Source organism: Chanodichthys erythropterus, chromosome 3 (assembly GCF_024489055.1).
Source record: "Chanodichthys erythropterus isolate Z2021 chromosome 3, ASM2448905v1, whole genome shotgun sequence".
Classification (NCBI taxonomy): domain Eukaryota; kingdom Metazoa; phylum Chordata; class Actinopteri; order Cypriniformes; family Xenocyprididae; genus Chanodichthys; species Chanodichthys erythropterus.
In genome coordinates, this window is record NC_090223.1 from 27,085,461 (window position 1) to 27,102,924 (window position 17,464).

Below are 17,464 nucleotides of genomic sequence, written 5' to 3' on the forward strand. Positions count from 1 at the left end.
AAAAAGGAAATTAGTGATGTTAAAGAATATCGTTGTTTTCCAAGCACAAGCAAGTTTGTATAAAACACTTTTGGGGCCTGTCGCAAATGAAAATAATGAATTTATTTAATTATAACGACAACATAAATCTTGAATGCAATCCAAGTCACTTTAGATACTACACTGAGAAAAATGCTAAAATAGCCTATAGACGATCCAACAGCACTCCTGTCTGCTATCTGTGGTGTGCATGTTTACGGCAGGTGTCTAACCTCAGTCACACTTTTATTACTCTGCACTGTTCAATAATTCACAGGCCACACGGGTGACAATAGCTCACTGTTTCCCTCTCTCTCTCACACACTCACAAACGGGACAAGACAAGAGAGGACACGGGAAACAAGGTGGAGACAGCAGTGGGTCAGTCTGGTTGTTTGTTGTTTAGAAAGTGGAAGTTGTTTAGTTGTTTGCTGTGCTACAGTGACAGATCAAGATGTCAGGACAAAACAGTGATCAACTGCACCGCACCACTCTGGGCATTTATACGGTGAGTGTGAAGTCTCTCACTCTTGAGTCTGAATTATACACAATCACATGTCTTTTAACTGAGTAGACATTTTTTACATTCATATTAAAAGGTATATATCAATTGTCCAGGATTGTTTCCTATATGTTTTTTTTTTTTACATTTTAATTTTGTGACAATAATTAAAAAACACATAATTCTATAAATATTTAGCATGAAGCATAGTTTTTTGTCAATTTGCTCATATTAAGTTCAATAACATACACATATATATGGAAAACACTTTTTTTCAGAAACGTTTTTTAGATAGGAAACTTTGTTTTGACAAATAGCAACCTGCTACCAAGGTGACAGATTTGTGTGTTGTAACATATAGTCACAAAATGTGTTGACATATGATATGTTATCAGACTGTATCATTCTTACACTGTCTATCTGCTCAGAACATAATGGAGCAGTTCAACCCAAGCCTGCAGAGACTGGTGGCACTGGGAAACAGCTACATTCAGGCTTTCCAAGGCAAGTGAACATGAGAAAGAATGAATGAGGTAGATGGTAAGACTGAAAAAGATGACAGGGTGAAGAAGGAAAGTGGAGTGGTTGAACTTTGGCCTGTCGGTTGTCATTGATGATAATAAGTCAGCATTGCTGCAACGTCATTGGCTCATTTAACATCATTGTTTAATGACTGTCTATTTTATGAGTCTCACTAACACAGGGATGTCTATGCAAGCGACATATGTACATCAGTAGTTTTGATAGTGGCTGTTACTGTGGAATACATTCTGATTGTTTGATAGTCATCTTCTAAAAGATTAAAGAACCAATAAAATTATTTTATCTATTTTTTTTTTTTTTTATAGTGTTTTGGTGATTACACAATGAATATTTTACTTTGTAAGTTATTTAACCTCAGCCCAAAGAAAGAAAATAATTAAAATGAGAAAACAAGAATAAAATCGTAAATTTAGTGTGATAAATCTTGTTCAGTCATGAAACTCTAGAGGTCGAGGCAGAGGCAGTGTTGGGGTAATGCATTATAAGTAACTTTAGTTATGTAATCAGATTACTTTTTTAAGTAACTAGTAAAGTAATGCATTACTTTTTCAATTTACAACAAATTATCTAAGTTACTTTGTGAAAAAGTAACGTAAGTTACTTTTTCACATTTATTGACTGACAGCTTTTCTGTCCCCATGTTGAGAGAAATAAAGTGCAGAGGTGTTCATTCAGAGGTGTTCATTCAGTATTCCTCAAAATGACTAAAAACAGTAAAATGCAATCTCAGAATTTTACACAAACCTGGAATAACTATTATATTAAATGACACAAAAATAATTTATGTATTTAATCTTACTTTATTAACCAATGTCTTTACTGCTGACTTTTAATGATCTAATTCCACCATACTAATAAACAAAAATGACTTTATATTAGATTCAGAAATATAAATATATTCTCCTGCATCCTATTCTTCTTTAATCCAGAATGGCAGCACAGCTGAAATGTTTGTTTGACCTTCGTTCAACTTTGGAACACAAATGAAGATATTTTTGATGAAATCTGAGGGTTTCTGATCCACATATAGGCAGCAATGACATTTGCACCTTTTGAGGTCCAGAAAGGTATATAAAGACATCGGTAAAACAGTCAACGTGATTACAGTGGTTCAAACTTAATATTACGAAGCGACGAGAATACTTTTTGTGAGCCAAAACAAAAAAAAATTACTTTATTCAACAAATTTTTCTGTCATACTGCTATGCTATTTTCGTTGCAGAGCTTCAGCGGCTCAGTATTTGCCAGCTCCTGTGTCAGCATCACACGCATGTGGCATGCGTCGTGCTGCTCACATGACCAGTTCCAGCCAATAATGATCCGCCGTTCGGACGTAAACACTGAAGCTCTGCAACGAAAATAGCATAGCAGTATGACAGGGGACAGACAAATTTGTTGAATATAGTCATTATTTTTTGTTTTGTTTTTGTGCACAAAAAGTTTTCTTGTCGCTTCATTATATTAAGGTTGAACCAATGTAATCACGTTGACTGTTTTATCGATGTCTTTATTACCTTTCTGAACCTTAACAGGTGCAAATGTCATTGTTGCCTATGTGTGGATTAGAAACATCATCATCCTCAGATTTAATTAAAAAATAGCTTAATTTGTGTTCTGAACATGAACAAAGGTCTTACGGGTTTTGGACAACATGAGGTTGAGAAATAAATGACAGAAATTTCATTTTTGGGTGAACTAACCCTTTAACATTTGCCAAAAATAGAACATTTTTGTTTTTATTAAAAAACAAACAAGCAAGCCCAGCTCAGGTTTGAAAATGTAACGCAAAAGTAATGTAATGCATTACTTTTCATAATAAGTAACTAAGTAATACAATTAGTTACTTTTTAAGGGAGTAACTCAATATAGTAATGCATTACTTTTCCATTACAATATTGAGTTATGCATTAAAAGTAACTTCCCCCAAAACTGCTGATAGATCCTTTACATGCACTCTGTAAGCATCACATCATTACCTCATGGCACAAGCTGATTGGCCTCTGCTGATCCTGCAGCCAATGAGATTGTTTGCTCAACATTTAAATCTGGTTTAGTGTGTGCTGAAGGCTAGTCCCCCAGCTCCACCTGCCTAGATATGCTAGATCTACAGGATTGTATGTCTGTTTATACAGCAGCAGCATATCTTACATGCTCACAGCAGCATGTCTGCGTATCTATTAGCAGTTGTAAGTACTTCCTCTGCTGCAGCAGTGTAACATTGCCCTATTCAATAACATGCCAAAACTATTCTGAGAGTTGAACTATGTTTAAAACAAGACAACAAACCTGCCAATGAAACAAGGCAAAATGCACTTACAGTATGATATATTCTCTGTCTAACAAGTCTTAAATGGTACAAAGACAAAAATATGATTAGGCAAACTTAATAAAGAATCAAATATTTTCAAAATATATTTAGAATACATTTGAATTTTCAAATATATCACATCAGATTTGTTGTCAATGAAGCCAGTCATCATTGGTTTGTTAACCATCAAAAAAGGAGCAAATGCACATATTCAGAATGAGATTTGTGTTATACGGTAAAAGGGAAAGAAGGGCTAAATGAGCTAAAAAGAGCAATGATGGCAGAATTACTTTAATACTTTAGTACTTTAATAACATAATAATCTAATGAATTTAAATATTATTTAATATTTTGTCTTAGGTAAATTCATCTTGTTTAAAGGATGTTCAGATATTATTACTGTGAAAAGAAGTTAAAATAATTCTTACAATGTTAAATTAATTGTTTGAAAATTAATTAATTAGTTGTTCTGTGTGCATATCTACAGCCCTTGCCGTCACAAGTGAGGCCTATTTCAATGCTCTGTCTATGATGGGTGAACAGGCCATGCAGAGTATGTCATCGCGTTTGCTGGGTAAGCTTTTATTTTTCTCTTATTTAATTTTCTTTCACATTCTTTCACTTTTAAATTGCAGCAGGGCACGTTTCTGTCAAACTCAGAGATTTTTTCGATACACAGTTCATTTTCCCCCCCTGATGAATAGGTACTTTCCATCACAGGGCCAGAGCGGGAGAGTGAGAGACAGAGAGTTTTGTGTGTGTGTTTATTGAGGGTGATAAATTGGGAGGGAGTCAGTGTCCTTCAAACACTCATATTGTACTTTGCTCTTGTAAATGCACTCTGCTCTTCCCCAGAACTCTCCTATACACACGAGAGAGAGAGAGAACGAGAATGTGTGTGTGTGTGTGTGTGTGTTTATTCATGGCTGACATCTATCACCCTGTTGTAGTTTAATGGAAAAATTTCATTAAATTTCAATAGTGCTTTTGTTGTAATGAATCATATTTTATGGCCACAGAGAGATGGTGTGACAGAGTGTGTGTGTGTGTGTGTGTGTGTGTGTGTCAGTTTTGTAGTCAATATCAGATAACTGCACCTCCTCTGTGATGTTAAATAATAAATGATGACATAACGTCAGCTTGGCAGTGCAACCTTTAGAGGGTAATACCTATACTTTAGCACACAGACTGTTATAAGATCATAAATAAAAATGCATGTGTGTGTTTGTTTTGCAGGTGATGTGTTGGTACAGATCTCAGACAGTCAAAGGAGACTCACCAGTGAGCTGGAGGGAGTGGTGTGTTACAGATCTCTATTGATCCATCTTTCGATATCTCTCACTTTGTTGACTTAATGCTTGTTAGATTGTCTGTACATCCAGTCCCATGTTTAATGAGTATGTCTGATTGATTCAGTTCCGCTGGTTCCACTCTGAGGTCCTTCAAGAGATGAACAACAATGTCAGACTAGATAAAGATTATATTTTGGTGAGTTTTTATTCAGTATATATTGCAAATGCAAACAAGAAAATGTGCATTTTAAGAAAACAAAACCCGCATTGTTCTTAAAATTATAACGGCAGCTTAATCTAAGAGCAGAACTAATGTTTACTTATATATATTTCCTTCCTTCGACCATCTCAAAAGTCATAACATGGAAAATTAGCCGATTAAATGAATCTGAATGTTGAAACTAAAATGATAAATATGTTGTTGGTTCACTTTCTCCTCCAGAACAGCAGGAGGCGCTATGAGATGGAGGTGAGAAACCAAGCAACAGCACTGGAGAGACAGATGAGGCGAGGGGTCCCTCAGGTGAGAGCAGTGTGTGACCCTTCCCAAATGCCACATGAAGGCCTGGTTTCACAGACAGGGCTTAGATTAAGCCAGGGTTAGGCCTTAGTTTAATTAGGACAATTAAGTAGCTTTTATAAATGTGCCTTAAGACAAAAAAATGGCACTTATATATTTTAAGATATGTTATTGCAAGTTGCTTTCAGTTAAAACAGCTCAAATTTGCATTTCAGTCCAGCACTAGGCTTAAGCCAGGGTTACCTACTCTCACACATTTGGCTCTCACGCTGCTCAAGTAAATTTCACACCAAGTTAAAAAAGCAAATGTGTTGCACAGACCGTTTGGCGTATAACATCAAGAATTGCAAGAGTGATTCGATCACCAAAAGTAGTATTTGTGCATAAAAAGCAGATTTACATATCTAAGATAACTATTATTTAATTGAGTTGTTGATTTGAATCTTTATTCATAATACCAGCTAACAGGGCTCCCTGTATGTTCACAGCATTAGTAGAGAAGGATCCTCCCCCCTTCCATTATTCTCACTCTAAGCTAAACTCAAAAGTTGGCAGCCCTGCTTAAGCCTTGTCTGTGAAACCAGGGGTAGATATCATTTCTCATTTTATGATTCAGAAGGCGGCTTACGAGCTCCCTTAAGACTGCTGATTGCAATGTAAAATGAACAACCACATTTCACTTTGATGTTTATGGGAGGGTAAATCTATTACTATGAGAACTGCAAATATATATCGTTTTAGCTTTGAAGAGTTTGAAGAGAGTTTAGAGTTTGAAGTTTGAGGGTGGTAATATTTTTAAAATGTTTTTGAAAGAAGTGTCTCATGCTCACTAAGGCTGCATATGTTTGATCAAAAATACAGTCAAAATAATAATATTGTGAAATATTGTTATAATTTAAATAAGCTGATTTCTATTTGAAAATATTTTAAACTGTAAAGCTGAATTTTCAGCATCATTACTCCAGTCTTCAGTGTCACATGATCCTTCAGAAATCATTCTGATATGATGATTTGATGATTAATAAACAGTTCTTATTATTATCAATGTTGAAAATAGTTTTTCTGCAATATATTTTTTTTGTGGATTTTTTCAGGATAAAAAAAACTGAAATAAAAGAGCTTGTTTGCTGTAAGGCATCATTGTTATTCATGATGGTGGTAATGGCTACAAATTGTTTTGTTAAAAAAATGCTGATGATGATCTTGATGGTAATGTTTGTGTAGGATGGCAGTGAGTATGTGCACTTTCTCAGAGAGTGTCAGAAAGAGGCATTGAAAGAGGAAGAAAGAAGATATCGATTCCTGGCAGAGAAACACTGCGGATTCACCCAGTCTATTGTATATCTCATGAACAAGGTTAATATCATTATTTTTTATTAGTGTCTATAATTAACTAGCTGCTTAAAGGTTTAGTTCACCCAAAAATGAAAATAATGTCATTTATTATTCACCCTCGTGCCGTTCTACACCCGTAAGACCTTCGTTCATCTTCAGAACACAAATTAAGAGATTTGTATTGAAATCCAATGGCTCAGTGAGGCCCCCATAGGGAGCAATGACATTTCCTCTCTCAAGATCCATTAATGTACTAAAAACATATTTAAATCAGTTCATGTGAGTACAGTGCTTCAATATTAATATTATAACGCGACAATAATAAACAAAATACAGTGCTTCATGAAGCTTCAGAGCGTTATGAATCAGCGTATCGAATCAGTGATTCGGATCGCGTGTCAAACCGCCAAACTGCCGAAATCACGTGACTTTGGCGCTCCAAACAGATGATTCGACACGTTGATTCATTATGCTTGGAAGCTTCCTGAAGCAGTGTTTTGAAATCGGCCATCACTACATAAGTTGTTATTTTGTTTTTTTGGCGCACCAAAAATATTCTCATCGCTTTATAATATTAATATTGAACCATTGTACTCACATGAACTGATTTAAATATGTTTTTAGTACCTTTATGGATCTTGAGAAATGTCATTGCTCCCTATGGAGGCCTCACTGAGCCATTGGATTTCAACAAAAATATCTCAATTTGTGTTCCGAAGATTAACAAAGGTCTTATGGGTGTGGAACGACATGAGGGTGAGTAATAAATGACAGAATTTTCATTTTTGGGTGAACTAACCCTTTAATGTGCTGCTTTGGGTTGTAACCAAGATGATATGTAAATGTTATTAGAGAGAACTTGTCAAAATGGATTGAAATGTACTGAAGGTGTTATTGTAAAAGCTTTTCATTTCAATTTTGAAAGGTGAAAAAACCCTGTTTATGTACACAGTTTTTGAGTGGGCTTTAAAAAAAACTGCAAAAATCTTTGGGCAGCTTAATGCTACATTCTAGAATATGATTTTTTTTCCTGCTTTTTAAACATTTCTTGGAACTGGATTTTGTTCATGCAGAGTGCTGAGTTTGATTAACAATGATTGTGTTATTCCTCCCACAGACAGGAGGCGGCCTGCAAAATAGAGCAGAGGGGTGGAAAGATCTGGTGAATCACACAAGAGAATCCCGTCCACGCACTCCTTCACGACTGGAGGACAACACTGTGAGATACAGTATAATGACACAATAATCATATTAAAAAAGAATCACATGATACTATAAAGTGGCACTTAAAGATGATGCTGTTCATAGATGTGGATGTTGAAACTTACCTCATGTTTCCATGTCCTTCTGTAAGCTTGATGTTAATCGCTGGGCAGAGCAGCCGCTGGGAACGGTTCCCTCTAGAGGTGTGGAGAACCTTATTTCAGACATCAGAAGAAATGTCTGAAGAACATTATGCACTATTGTTTTGTTTTTTTCCTCAATATATGACAAAATTTCATTCCTTCATTGCAGGCCCCTCCCCACAGCCCAGTCGTTCCAACTCCATCTCAGGATTGGCTGGTGGCAGAGTGATGCGAGCGCTGGTGTCTCACCCTCCCAATGCCAACTCCACCCTCCTGCCATTCTCTCGGGGAGAAACCGTCACACTGCTTGTTAAAGAGCCTAGGAACGGCTGGCTGTTTGGTCGCTTGGATAGCTCTGGACGGTGAGAGCAGTTAACACCTTAATCCAGACTTCTGATTAGTGCAGTTAGATTCTTGAGCAAATCTTTCTGGTCCGGCCGAGCATTACATTTAAATTACATTTTCACACAATAGATCTGAAACTAATTTTAGTGCCAGGTTGATGATGAATGACGCACATCCCAAGTAGCATGCACACTCCTTGCTCAGCACCGAATGAGTCAATGAGCATGTCCAGATGTGTTACTGAACCAAAGAACCACTTCGAAAGAACAGAATGAACTGGTTCTAAGGTTATATTCAGTGTCAGTCCAAATCTTATTATTTCTGTATCCAACTGGAATCTGATCTAAATTATTGACTATCTACACTGTGTTTCACAACTGTTCAGATCTGATTTGTGTGTCCTGTGGTGCAAACATGCATTGGTTTCTAGGGCAATGACGTTGCATTGGTAGGCATATGCCAAAAACAACATCTACAGCAACATGGAGGAGTTTGCAATACAGATGCTGTCTTATTTACAACATGACAATGTGTAGCCGCTGCACTGGACTACCAGATTTTCTGAGGCAGCGGCAGAAACATATGAGGCTGGTATGTGCGGATTTATTCTGTGCTGTCGTTTCTGTCGGTCTCAAAATTCAACATGTCTCCATTATAGTAATTTTTTGTTCAATCAGGCACTTTGCAACAACACAACCTTGTTTCTGCAGTGACGTTTAGCATGTTTCCTATAACAATGTCTGACATTACATTTTACGTAGACTGATCAAGTCAGACTGAAAGAGATTTCTAGAAATGTGATTTGAATAGGATTTCAAACCTACGGAAGAGGATTAGGGCCAAGCAATAATTAAAAAAAAAAACATCTCGAGATCAAAGTTGTTAAATTTTGAGAAAAAAGTCGAAATAAAATGTTGAGAATAAAGTCATTAAATTATGAGAAAAAACTTGTTAAATTTTGAGAAAATTTTTTTCTTGAAATTTAACAAGTTTTTTCTCATAATTTAATTAGATTTTTCTCATGAATTAACAAATTTGTTCTCGTAATTTAACACGTTTTTTCTCGTAATTGAATGACTTTATTCTCAACATTTTATCTCAACTTTTTTCTTGTAATTTAACACGTTTTTTCTCGTAATTGAATGACTTTATTCTCAACATTTTATCTCGACTTTTTTCTCGAAATTTAACAACATTTTTCTCATAATTTAAAGAATTTGTTCTCATAATTTAACAACTTTTTTCTCGTAATTGAATGACTTTATTCTCAACATTATCTCGACTTTTTTCTCGTAATTTAACAACTTTTTTATCGTAATTGAATGACTTTATTCTCAACATTATCTCGACTTTTTTCTCAAAATTGAACAAGTTTTTTCTCGTAATTGAATGACTTTATTCTCAACATTTTATCTCAACTTTTTTCACGAAATTTACCACATTTTTCTCATAATTTAATGAATTTGTTCTCGTAATTTAACAACTTTTTTCTCGTAATTTAATGACTTTATTCTCAACATTTTATCTCGACTTTTTTCTCGTAATTTAATAACTTTTTTCTCGTAATTGAATGACTTTATTCTCAACATTTTATCTCGACTTTTTTCTCGTAATTTAATAACTTTTTTCTCGTAATTGAATGACTTTATTCTCAACATTATCTCGACTTTTTTCTCGTAATTTAACAACTTTTTTCTCGTAATTGAATGACTTTATTCTCAACATTATCTCGACTTTTTTCTCAAAATTTAACAATTTTTTTCTCGTAATTGAATGACTTTATTCTCAACATTTTATCTCGACTTTTTTCTCGAAATTTAACCACATTTTTCTCATAATTTAACGAATTTGTTCTCGTAATTTAACAACTTTTTTCTCGTAATTTAATGACTTTATTCTCAACATTTTATCTCGACTTTTTTCTCGTAATTTAATAACTTTTTTCTTGTAATTGAATGACTTTATTCTCAACATTTTATCTCGACTTTTTTCTCGTAATTTAATAACTTTTTTCTCGTAATTGAATGACTTTATTCTCAACATTTTATCTTGACTTTTTTCTCGTAATTTAATAACTTTTTTCTCGTAATTGAATGACTTTATTCTCAACATTATCTCGACTTTTTTCTCGTAATTTAACAACTTTTTTCTCGTAATTGAATGACTTTATTCTCAACATTATCTCGACTTTTTTCTCGTAATTTAACAACTTTTTTCTCGTAATTGAATGACTTTATTCTCAACATTTTCTCTAGACTTTTTTCACGAAATTTAACCACATTTTTCTCGTAATTGAATGACTTTATTCTCAACATTATCTCGACTTTTTTCTCGTAATTTAACAACTTTTTTCTCGTAATTGAATGACTTTATTCTCAACATTATCTCGACTTTTTTCTCGTAATTTAACAACTTTTTTCTCGTAATTGAATGACTTTATTCTCAACATTATCTCGACTTTTTTCTCGTAATTTAACAACTTTTTTCTCGTAATTGAATGACTTTATTCTCAACATTTTATCTTGACTTTTTTCTCGTAATTTAATAACTTTTTTCTCGTAATTGAATGACTTTATTCTCAACATTATCTCGACTTTTTTCTCGTAATTTAACAACTTTTTTCTCGTAATTGAATGACTTTATTCTCAACATTATCTCGACTTTTTTCTCAAAATTGAACAAGTTTTTTCTCGTAATTGAATGACTTTATTCTCAACATTTTCTCTAGACTTTTTTCTCGTAATTTAATAACTTTTTTCTCGTAATTGAATGACTTTATTCTCAACATTATCTCGACTTTTTTCTCGTAATTTAACAACTTTTTTCTCGTAATTGAATGACTTTATTCTCAACATTATCTCGACTTTTTTCTCAAAATTGAACAAGTTTTTTCTCGTAATTGAATGACTTTATTCTCAACATTTTCTCTAGACTTTTTTCACGAAATTCAACCACATTTTTCTCATAATTTAACGAATTTGTTCTCGTAATTTAACAACTTTTTTCTCGTAATTTAATGACTTTATTCTCAACATTTTATCTCGACTTTTTTCTCGTAATTTAATAACTTTTTTCTCGTAATTGAATGACTTTATTCTCAACATTATCTCGACTTTTTTCTCAAAATTGAACGTTTTTTCTCGTAATTGAATGACTTTATTCTCAACATTTTATCTCGACTTTTTTCACGAAATTTAACCACATTTTTCTCATAATTTAACGAATTTGTTCTCGTAATTTAACAACTTTTTTCTCGTAATTTAATGACTTTATTCTCAACATTTTATCTCGACTTTTTTCTCGTAATTTAATAACTTTTTTCTCGTAATTGAATGACTTTATTCTCAACATTTTATCTCGACTTTTTTCTCGTAATTTAATAACTTTTTTCTCGTAATTGAATGACTTTATTCTCAACATTTTATCTTGACTTTTTTCTCGTAATTTAATAACTTTTTTCTCGTAATTGAATGACTTTATTCTCAACATTATCTCGACTTTTTTCTCGTAATTTAACAACTTTTTTCTCGTAATTGAATGACTTTATTCTCAACATTATCTCGACTTTTTTCTCAAAATTGAACAAGTTTTTTCTCGTAATTGAATGACTTTATTCTCAACATTTTCTCTAGACTTTTTTCACGAAATTTAACCACATTTTTCTCATAATTTAACGAATTTGTTCTCGTAATTTAACAACTTTTTTCTCGTAATTTAATGACTTTATTCTCAACATTTTATCTCGACTTTTTTCTCGTAATTTAATAACTTTTTTCTCGTAATTGAATGACTTTATTCTCAACATTATCTCGACTTTTTTCTCAAAATTGAACAAGTTTTTTCTCGTAATTGAATGACTTTATTCTCAACATTTTCTCTAGAATTTTTTCACAAAATTTAACCACATTTTTCTCATAATTTAACGAATTTGTTCTCGTAATTTAACAACTTTTTTCTCGTAATTTAATGACTTTATTCTCAACATTTTATCTCGACTTTTTTCTCGTAATTTAATAACTTTTTTCTCGTAATTGAATGACTTTATTCTCAACATTTTATCTCGACTTTTTTCTCGTAATTTAATAACTTTTTTCTCGTAATTGAATGACTTTATTCTCAACATTTTATCTTGACTTTTTTCTCGTAATTTAATAACTTTTTTCTCGTAATTGAATGACTTTATTCTCAACATTATCTCGACTTTTTTCTCGTAATTTAACAACTTTTTTCTCGTAATTGAATGACTTTATTCTCAACATTATCTCGACTTTTTTCTCAAAATTGAACAAGTTTTTTCTCGTAATTGAATGACTTTATTCTCAACATTTTATCTCGACTTTTTTCACGAAATTTAACCACATTTTTCTCATAATTTAACGAATTTGTTCTTGTAATTTAACAACTTTTTTCTCGTAATTTAATGACTTTATTCTCAACATTTTATCTCAACTTTTTTCTCGTAATTTAATAACTTTTTTCTCGTAATTGAATGACTTTATTCTCAACATTTTATCTCGACTTTTTTCTCGTAATTTAATAACTTTTTTCTCGTAATTGAATGACTTTATTCTCAACATTATCTCGACTTTTTTCTCGTAATTTAATAACTTTTTTCTCGTAATTGAATGACTTTATTCTCAACATTTTATATTGACTTTTTTCTCGTAATTTAATAACTTTTTTCTCGTAATTGAATGACTTTATTCTCAACATTATCTCGACTTTTTTCTCGTAATTTAACAACTTTTTTCTCGTAATTGAATGACTTTATTCTCAACATTTTATCTCGACTTTTTTCACGAAATTTAACCACATTTTTCTCATAATTTAACGAATTTGTTCTCGTAATTTAATAACTTTTTTCTCGTAATTTAATGACTTTATTCTCAACATTTTATCTCGACTTTTTTCTCGTAATTTAATAACTTTTTTCTCGTAATTGAATGACTTTATTCTCAACATTTTATCTCAACTTTTTTCTTGTAATTTAATAACTTCTTTCTCGTAATTGAATGACTTTATTCTCAACATTATCTCGACTTTTTTCTCGTAATTTAATTACTTTTTTCTCGTAATTGAATGACTTTATTCTCAACATTATCTCGACTTTTTTCTCGTAATTTAATAACTTTTTTCTCGTAATTGAATGACTTTATTCTCAACATTTTATCTTGACTTTTTTCTCGTAATTTAATAACTTTTTTCTCGTAATTTAATGACTTTATTCTCAACATTATCTCGACTTTTTTCTCGTAATTTAACAACTTTTTTCTCGTAATTGAATGACTTTATTCTCAACATTATCTCGACTTTTTTCTCAAAATTGAACAAGTTTTTTCTCGTAATTGAATGACTTTATTCTCAACATTTTATCTCGACTTTTTTCACGAAATTTAACCACATTTTTCTCATAATTTAACGAATTTGTTCTCGTAATTTAATAACTTTTTTCTCGTAATTTAATGACTTTATTCTCAACATTTTATCTCGACTTTTTTCTCGTAATTTAATAACTTTTTTCTCGTAATTGAATGACTTTATTCTCAACATTTTATCTCGACTTTTTTCTCGTAATTTAATAACTTTTTTCTCGTAATTGAATGACTTTATTCTCAACATTTTATCTTGACTTTTTTCTCAAAACGTAACATTTTTCTCGAAATTGAACAACTTTAATCTCGAGATGGTTTTATTTTTTTATTATTGCTTGGCCCTAATCCTCTTCCGTACAAACCACACATGAATGTAGCTCAAAATGGATTTGTATCATTTACACTTGCTAAATCTGATCAGATTCCAATCAGATATGCACAAAAATCTGATCTGGACTGACAGTCAGAGGATAACTTTAAAAATTTTGACAGTTAAAATCGGCCCATTTGGTTCTTTCTGAGTCTTACCCTTGGTCAGAGGAATCCAGCACTCTGACGGAGAGAAGTTAGCCAGGGGGTCCAGAAACCTCAGTGGCACCCCTGGTCGGACATGACTGAAAAAGCTGACTTTCAACTCTGCCTGTAGGTTTGATTTGTTCATTTTGAACCAGTTCTAAAACATTAAACCCAATAAATACACAATTATAATCGTTAAAAAAAAAAAAAAAAAAAAAAAAAAAAAAAAAGTTTTTTGTTTCAATAACCTGTCTGGACATGGTTATTGGCTCATTCGGTGCTGTACAGGAAGCATGCATGCTACTTTAGATGTGTGTCTTATGTCATCAACCCGAAATTAAAGTTTGATTCAGTTCGATTCTGTGAACCAGTTACCTGCTGAAGTGAATGATTTGTTCAAGACTCAACCATCTCTACTTTTAATGGTGTTCACACTCCACAAATATCCATTTATGAAATGGAGAGTTGCTTTATTCTCCTCAGTAACACATTAAAAACATCTGATGCTCAAACAGACCACCTGATTTTGTTTCCTGTTCATTCGATATGCATTGTTTAGGCAAGGCTGGTTCCCTGCTGCTTATGTGGGCCCCATGGATGAACCACCTGAGCCACCTGTTTCCAGGTAAGCCGATACTGTACTTTTCTCATTTTTTAATTCTCATGAACTTTGAACATTTTTCTCTGTTCAGTAGCAGTTCTTTTAGAAGCAGCAGTATGAGTAACCTCCTCGACCAAACCGTGAGCAGCAGCCAACAAATATCTCCGCCTGCACCTCCGCCACCACCTCCATCGACCAGATCTAGCAATTCCAGACCCGTGACTCCCACCCCTTCAGAAAACAGGGTAACAACTACATTAACAGCAACATAAAAGCTGAAGGGAAAATATTTCTAATTTTTTAATTATTATTATTTAATTATATTAAAATGGCTGGATTTTATCCATCAGCATTGTGTTAGACTGTGAAAAGTATGGCAGGTTGTTGAAGATATTGGTGATTTCAGCAGAAAAGGAAAAGTTATTTCATTATGAAGGCAAAAAAATTTGTCTTTGGAATAATGTGCACTGAAGAATCATTCACATTTATAGCAAGTATTAAGAAAGTAAGTAAAGTATGTTGACTTTTATAATTGAAGATAAATGATCACATTCTGTTTTTTCCCCATCAAATAGACATTAATATTACATGCCAAATAAAAATTAAGATGCAGCGACTGTAATGTAGGAATCCTTTGAGTGTGCTTTACATTCTGATGTGGTTTGTGGGTTTTTTGAAGATCTGCTGATGTTCAGAATATTTTAAATCCTTGGAGAGATTCTTGACTGTAAGCTAATGTAAATGTGTAGATAAGACGAGAGCAGGCTGACGTTGAATGTTAAGTGTCAGTTCCTACTGTGGCCAGCAGGGGCACTGTGGTGAAGTTCTGTTCTCCATGACACCACATCCTTCGTTCTGGTGGCTGCAGGGGGGCAGCTCTTTCTGCTGACGGTCTGTCTCTCTATCTGTGTGTGTGTGTGTGTGTGTGTGTGTGTGTGTGTGTGTGTGTGTGTGTGTGTGTGTGTGTGTGTGCATGCTTTGATGTGATTCTCTCTGCTATACCACAAATAATGCAAAGAGCCACAATTATATATGAGCCTATTGCTTTTTGTTCCATTTGTTGTGGTTTGCTGTGTCTCTATCTATCTATCTATCTATCTATCTATCTATCTATCTATCTATCTATCTATCTATCTATCTATCTATCTATCTATCTATCTATCTATCTATCTATCTATCTATCTATCTATCTATCTATCTATCTATCTATCTATCTATCTATCTATCTATCTATCTATCTGGATGCTTAACAGGATGGAAATAAAGAGCTTTCATGCTGATTTGATTCATTTTATTAAACATCACAGAATTGATCAAATTCATTGCTAATAGGCCTACACACCAACATGTGTGCTGTCCATTTCCCTCCAAAATGATGTCATGTCCTGGAAGATGATATAATTCAGAAACTGGCTTTTGTTATTTTACAAAACAGGCTTGAGGACACAGGAAAAAACCTTAATTAATGACCAATTAAACCATATATAGTAATATTTTGTATATTTTGTTGGGGATATTGTTTAATTTTCATTATATCCAAAACTGAACTATAAACTAATATGATGTTTATAAAATGTAAGTTAAATAGTTTGTCCAATATATGAATACATACATGATAATGTACTGCATAGCAATGACTCATGTGGCCTCCGCATTGATGTCGCATTTTCTTTGTTCAATAATCTCAGTTGGAAATTTTCACATTATAATTCTGTTGCATCATATTTCAAATTTAAAGTGCACTGGAAGAAAATTTTAGGTAGGATTTACTTTTCACTCATAAATTTACTTGTAAATTGTACAAATAATGACAAAGAAATGGCAAGTAACACATTGGCTTAAATCCCCTGGAGCCACAAAATAAATGTCAAGGGCAATAGTTACTTTTTGTTTGAGTTTGACCCTTGATTACAAGATTAGTCTTTAGGAGAAAACATTACATTCGTGTGGTTTTGCTGTGACTTTTTTTTTTTTTTTTTGCAAGAAGAATAGTATGAAACCATTTTAAAAGAATCATCAATACTGAATGACTTTTCTTATTTTATTTTTGACAGAGACAAGATCACTATGAGTCTCGGCCACAACTTTTTCCAAGGTTAGTAAAAACACAGTTTTATATTCATTCATTTCAGACCATTAAACTTTAATTATGTTGCTTTTTGCTTCCTCAGCACCAAAAAAAGAGATCTATTTTGAGAATACTTTTGTTTAACATAATTTCTTTCTATGTTTTTGCAGAGGCACGAATCCATTTGCCACTGTGAAGCTGAAACCCACCAAAACCAATGACAGATCGGCTCCATGCATATGAATAATATTTCAACCAATGGCAACAATTCTTCAACAGCTAATCAGTGCTGCACATTTTACTATACATTGTTCGGCCATATTCAAAAACATTAATTTTCCAGCATAATCAGTGCAAAGCATCACATTTAAGACAATGTGACCCAACAATGATCAATGACTGGTCTTTAAAAGTCCATTAAAGCAGGAAGTTGTAAATAAATGTATGTTTATCTTCAGGGTGTTGGAGGGTCGGCGGCAGCAAACACAATTAATAACACTCTTTTATATACATTGCCCCCATAAAGTATTTGGACACTTAAAGTCACACTTAAAATATATGAATTGCATGGTGTGGCATATACAGTGCAAACAAATAGTGCAGGTGGTTTTTAGTGCATGTATTAAGCCAGTTCTTCTCAAGTTCACGAGTGTCCTATCAGAGTAAACACAGGTGAAGATCATCACAATAACTATGGA

At 33.0% G+C, this 17,464-nt stretch overlaps 1 protein-coding gene across 2 annotated transcripts in view; it reads left to right on the top strand.

Moving 5' to 3' along the window:
- The first annotated feature begins 307 nt into the window (after window positions 1-307).
- baiap2l2a (BAR/IMD domain containing adaptor protein 2 like 2a) overlaps window positions 308-17,464 on the top strand; it is an 18,436-nt gene continuing 1,279 nt past the window's right edge. The window contains exons 1-14 of one of the 2 annotated variants that reach the window (XM_067381600.1): window positions 308-526; window positions 949-1,024; window positions 3,859-3,945; window positions 4,608-4,669; window positions 4,788-4,859; window positions 5,106-5,186; window positions 6,408-6,539; window positions 7,636-7,737; window positions 7,873-7,924; window positions 8,034-8,226; window positions 14,657-14,722; window positions 14,790-14,943; window positions 16,753-16,793; window positions 16,937-17,464. The exon at window positions 16,937-17,464 is cut by the window's right edge and continues 1,279 nt beyond it. In XM_067381600.1, coding sequence (XP_067237701.1) covers window positions 473-526; window positions 949-1,024; window positions 3,859-3,945; window positions 4,608-4,669; window positions 4,788-4,859; window positions 5,106-5,186; window positions 6,408-6,539; window positions 7,636-7,737; window positions 7,873-7,924; window positions 8,034-8,226; window positions 14,657-14,722; window positions 14,790-14,943; window positions 16,753-16,793; window positions 16,937-17,009 — 1,245 coding nt within the window. In that variant the 5' untranslated portion in view covers window positions 308-472 and the 3' untranslated portion in view covers window positions 17,010-17,464. The remainder of the gene's footprint in view (window positions 527-948; window positions 1,025-3,858; window positions 3,946-4,607; window positions 4,670-4,787; window positions 4,860-5,105; window positions 5,187-6,407; window positions 6,540-7,635; window positions 7,738-7,872; window positions 7,925-8,033; window positions 8,227-14,656; window positions 14,723-14,789; window positions 14,944-16,752; window positions 16,794-16,936) is intronic. The other variant, XM_067381601.1, reaches the window with a different exon arrangement.